Raw genomic sequence first — 6,000 nt, forward strand, 5'->3', positions numbered from 1 at the left:
CTCTACCATTCATTCGATCCCTGCGAAACCCTACATTTCAGCAGGATAATGCACAACCGCATGTTGCAGATCCTGTTCCTTGTGGATACAGAAAATGTTAGACTGCTGCCCTGGCCAGCACATTCTCCAGATCTCTCACCAATTGAAAACATCTGTTCAATGGTGGCTGAGCAACTGGCTCGTCACAATACGCCAGTCACTACTCTTGATGAACTGTGGTATCGTGTTGAAGCTGCATGGGCAGCTGTACCTGTACATGCCATCCGAGCTCTGTTTGACTCAATGCCCAGGCTTATCAAGGCCGTTATTATGGCCAGAGGTGGTTGTTCTGGGTACTGATTTCTCAGGATCTATGCACCCAAATTGCGTGAAAATGTAATCACATGTCAGTTCTAGTATAATATATTTGTCCAATGAATACCCGTTTATCATCTGTATTTCTTCCTGGTGTAGCAATTTTAATGGCCAGTAGTGTACATAAATATATATGTATGTACAGAAATGCGCGCACTCGCGCGCGCACACACACACACACACACACACACACACACACACACACACACCTCAGTTGTATATAAGCCACACATTTTGCTGAGAGTGAACTGATACTTGGTAAACAAGATAATTTTTCAGCCAAGATCATGTCTTGTAATACTTTTATTTTATTTCCCCAGTGACTTGTTTCGACAGAGTCTAGCTGCTGTCTTCCGATCTTCTGCAAATGATATTGCTATGCGTGAAACGTAACAGGAGCACTTTCTACTTATAAAACAAAGGTACGACATTGGCTTGTCAAATACACAAAACTGAGTAAATAAAAAGTCTATAGAACTAACAGTGTGCTACATTGTGGAGGCGAGTTTTCAATGGAGCTGTTACAGCTACTTTCTGATGTGCAGTTCTCAGGTAAAACAATTAAACCATAAGTCCCGTAGACCGCGTGTGACGTCATTCTATTAAAACTGACATCTCTGTCAGTGTGGTGGTGTCCATTTGCAGATGACTTGTGGATTGATGTTGAGTTCATCTTGTAATATTTTCAGAACAGGTTCTTATTACAGTGATGGAATCTTCTGTAGTGTTAGGTTGCGTGGAATAATATCTGAAAAGAAGTAATACAGCGGAACCTGGCTATAAAAACATTCAAAGGATCTTGAAAATTATTTTGTAAATGATTGCCGTTGTAACCTAGATTTGTATTTTCAGTCTGTTGTGTTGGAAATTAATTTATTTCACATACAGTATTCACTCTTAAACTTACATGAATATAGTACAGTACTGGCCATTAAAATTGCTACACCACAAAGATGACTTGCTTCAGACGTGAAATTTAACTGACTGGAAGAAGATGCTGTGAAATGCAAATGATTAGCTTTTCAGAGCATTCACACAAGGTTGGCGCCGGTGGCGACACCTACATGCTGACGTGAGGAAAGTTTCCCACCGATTTCTCATACACAAACAACAGTTGACCGGCTTTGCCTGGTGAAACGTTGTTGTGATGCCTCGTGTAAGGAGGAGAAATGCTTACCATCATGTTTCCAACTTTGATAAAGGTTAGATTGTAGCCTATCATGATTGCGGTTTATCGTATCCCAACATTGCTGCTTGCGTTGGTCGAGATCCAATGACTGTTAGCAGAATATGGAATTGGTGGGTTCAGGAGGGTAAAACGGAACGCTGTTCTGTATCCCAATGGGCTCGTATCACTAGCAGTCGAGATGACAGGCATCTTACCCGCATGGCTGTAACGGATTGTTCAGCCACGTCTCGATCCCTGAGTCAACAGATGGGGACGTTTGCAAGACAACAACCATCTGCACGAACAGTTCAATGACGTTTGCAGCAGCAGGGACTATCAGCTTGGATACCGTGGCTGTGATTACCCTTGACGCTGCATCACAGACAAGAGTGCCTGCGATGGTGTACTCAACGACGAACCTGGGTGCACGAATGGCACAACGTCATTTTTTTGGATGAATCCAGGTTCTGTTTACAGCATCATGATGGTCGCATCCATGTTTGGCGACAGCGTGGTGAACGCACATTGGAAGCGTGTATTCATCATTGCCATACTGGCGTATCACCCAGCGTGATGGTAAGGGGTGCCACTGGTTACACGTCTCGGTCACATCTTGTTCGCATTGATGGCACTTTCAACAGTAGATGTTAAATTTCAGATGTGTTACGACCTGTAGCTCTACCATTCATTCGATCCCTGCAAAACCCTACATTTAAGCAGGATAATGCACGACCGCATGTTGCAGGTCCTGAACGGGCCTTTCTGGATACATTCTCCAGATCTCTCACCAATTGAAAACGTCTGGTCAGTGGTGGCCGAGCAACTGGCTCGTCACAATACGCCAGTCACTACTCTTGATGAACTGTGACATCGTGTTGAAGCTGCATGGGCAGCTGTACCTGTACACGCCATCCGAGCTCTGTTTGACTCAATGCCCAGGCTTATCAAGGTCGTTATTATGGCCAGAGGTGGTTGTTCTGGATGGTGATTTCTCAGGATCTATGCACCCAAATTGCATGAAAATGTAATCACATGTCAGTTCTAGTATAATATATTTGTCCAATGAATACCCTTTTATCATCTGCATTTCTTCTTGGTGTAGCAATTTTAATGGCCAGTAGTGTATATGCAGTACTGTGCTAAGTACTCCCAAAACTATTTTATTTAGGAGTGAAGTAGTCAGTCATTTTACTCTGCTGTCTATATGCCCAATACACACTTTCTAAATGACATTCTATTTTCAGTATTTAATTTGCAGTTTCACTGCTGCCTCCCCTAGCTTCATAGAACATGTTCACAATTCTAGTGGCTTCTAAAGAGTCACTCACAGTAGGAATAGGCACTTTTTTCTTTCTTCTTCTTCATCTCCCTTGCTCACTTCATGGTCACTGTGACCCTGATTCTTGACTTCGTTTACAATTTGGTCTTCAGTGTGCACTTTGGTTGTAACAAGGTCATCATCTATTGTTGCATACATTTCAGAATCGCACTGATCGAGAATAGATGATGCAGGTAGTGGCTAATCACCAGCATCACATTTGAACATTTTTTTTGTGATTCCCACATGGCGGAAATAGCTCTTGATGTTTTAGGCCGTGACCCAGCTCCAAGCTTTGGTAATGCATCTGATTGCATCCATCAGTGTAATAGAAGAGTCCTGCTTTTTCTCAATGCACTGTTTCAGTAAAATGAGCTTACAGTAATGGCATTTCAGGCATCTAATTACTCCTTGGTCCATGGGTTGCAATAAGCTTGTTGTATTTGCAGGAAGTAAAACAATCTTAATGTTCTCCAAGATCTGGACAGTTGTCAACAAAAACCAGTATCTTCCTTTTCTGACTTCTAAGCTCCTAATTCCAACACCTTATTTCAACATCAAAGTGTTTGGAGGGCATCCAGGATTTTTTATTAGCATCATAGTGCACTGGCAGATTTTTTAAGTGCTTAAAACACCTAGCATTTTTTGATTTAACTATCATGAGCAATTTTTTCTTCTCAGTTCCATCTGTCTTAGAAGAAACGAGAACTGGAAATCCGGGTTCGAGTCCTGGTCCGGCACAAATTATCATCATCATCATTCCATTCTACAGCTCATGGTTGTCCTTATTCACAACTGCGAATACATATAATGCATTTCTCAACAGCTGTAGTCCCTGCAGTGGTTTTTCCTTTGGACAAGCATGCATTTTAATCATCAGAATAACAGAGGCATTGCAATACATATCATATATATGACTTGGATGTTGCTGGCTTTAAACTTTAACATGGCAGAGACAGGGGTGTGTGTGGCCTGTATCTATCTATGGTCTACACTAAAATAGTGAACTAATGAGTAAGAAAGAGACATTACATTTTTGGCCAGTTAAGAAACAATTTTGTCCTCCACAAATAACATTGTTGTGTTCCTAACAATATGGAAATGAGGAAACTAATAAAGAATAATAATTTTAGGTACTTTTTCTTTATTTTCACAGCCAGGGGACAGCACAGTGAAAACCTCGCCTAGCAGTGTGACTGCTAGCAACAATAAAAAGAAAGACTTGCCTCAACAAAACTCAGGGAAGAAGGTACTGGATGAACTGAACGTAACAAATGCTAATAATGTGCGAGAGCTCACGTGGGAAGATGGTGCTGACGCCGAGGCCGTAGATGACCCCGATCCACTGCCGGAGGGCGGCAGACCAGCTGCGAAGAGGCCGCCACCACCGACACACAGTGTTATTAAGTTGCCTGGTCAGTTGCACAGAGAGACATCACTTATTTGGTTGTTCCATGATGCTCACATTGCCTTCAGATAAGTCTGGTATACCAACAGGATACAGTAACAGGACTGAAAATGAGATAATGAGTTGGGCAAGAAAATTTTTAATAAAATTAAGGTATGGCACCATGCTGTGCATACTGCGGAACTGAGTCCTTGTGTCTTACTAAGATCGAACTACTATAATTTTTATTTATTTTATTTTTTAATCCAAAAGAAAATTCATTAAAACTGAAATTGCAAGGACACAACAGGCTGCCAGTACTTTCCTGTAGGAGTTGGAATTTTGAGCTTAGTTCCCATGCTTGCAGAAAAATCATAATGAATTAATGATGAGTCTACCTTTTTGCAAGTATGCAAATTACTGTGGCACCCTCTGTAGTCCTTGTCCTCTTTTTTATCATTTTCTTGAAATACATACATACAGGTTATTTTTAGGTGAAGGAATATGATACATCAGATTTTGTTGTCCTTCAAATTGTATGTGCACTTTTATCTTTTATTTTACATTGTGTGTGTCCTGTGACTGCCAATTAAAATCAGCCACAGGTCTAAATTACGACCCATGCATCTGCAAACATGAAGTATGTTAGAATATTGTTTGCACTAAATTTCTTTTTCTTTGTTATCCAATCCTTGAAATGTATATCCTGGTAAAATTCATGTCATATACTCGTTTTTCGTCATTACCACTGCAGTATTTTCCTAGACCTTAGCTGCGACAAGTTCATGTTATGTATCAAACGAATGTTTGTCTAGTTGAGCTGGGTCTGTGGACATCGATAAAAGTTTTGTGAAGCTTAGGTGTTGCAGGGGCAACAGTCTGGATGATTGACTGATCTGGCCTTGCAACACTAACCAAAACGGCCTTGCTGTGCTGGTACTGCGAACGGCTGAAAGCAAGGGGAAGCTACAGCTGTAATTTTTCCCGAGGGCATGCAGCTTTACTGTATGGTTGTATGATGATGGCGTCATCTTGGGTAAAATATTCCAGAGGTAAAATAGTCCCCCATTCGGATCTCTGGGTGGGGACTACACAAGAGGACGTCGTTATCAGGAGAAAGAAAACTGGCGTTCTACGGATCCGAGCGTGGAATGTCAGATCCCTTAATCGGGCAGGTAGGTTAGAAAATTTGAAAAGGGAAATGGATAGGTTAAAGTTAGATATAGTGGGAATTAGTGAAGTTTGGTGGCAGGAGGAACAAGACTTCTGGTCAGGTGAATACAGGGTTATAAATACAAAATCAAATAGGGGTAATGCAGGAGTAGGTTTAATAATGAATACAAAAAATAGGAATGCGGGTAAGCTACTACAAACATAGTGGACGCATTATTGTGGCCAAGATCGACACGAAGCCCACGCCTACCACAGTAGTACAAGTTTATATGCCAACTAGCTCTGCAGATGAAGAAGAAATTGATGAAATGTATGATGAGGTAAAAGAAATTATTCAGTTAGTGAAGGGAGACAAAAATTTAATAGTCATGGGTGACTGGAATTCGAGAGTAGGAAAAGGGAGAGAAGGAAACATAGTGGGTGAATATGGATTGGGGGAGAGAAATGAAAGAGGAAGCCATCTGGTAGAATTTTGCACACAGCATAAGTTAACCGTAACTAACACTTGGTTCAAGAATCATAAAAGAAGGTTGTATACATGGAAGAATCCTGGAGATACTAGAAGGTATCAGATAGATTACATAATGGTAAGACAGATAT

General features: G+C 41.1%; 1 protein-coding gene across 1 annotated transcript in view; it reads left to right on the top strand.

The window, feature by feature from the left end:
- Positions 1 to 4,475, top strand: part of LOC126428334 (uncharacterized) — a 31,036-nt gene extending 26,561 nt beyond the window's left edge. The window contains exon 4 of the mRNA XM_050090269.1: positions 3,997 to 4,475. Within this exon, the coding sequence (XP_049946226.1) occupies positions 3,997 to 4,320 (324 nt within the window). The 3' untranslated portion in view covers positions 4,321 to 4,475. The remainder of the gene's footprint in view (positions 1 to 3,996) is intronic.
- Positions 4,476 to 6,000: the final 1,525 nt, after the last annotated feature.

The sequence above is a fragment of the Schistocerca serialis genome, chromosome 12 (assembly GCF_023864345.2).
Source record: "Schistocerca serialis cubense isolate TAMUIC-IGC-003099 chromosome 12, iqSchSeri2.2, whole genome shotgun sequence".
NCBI classification, from domain to species: domain Eukaryota; kingdom Metazoa; phylum Arthropoda; class Insecta; order Orthoptera; family Acrididae; genus Schistocerca; species Schistocerca serialis.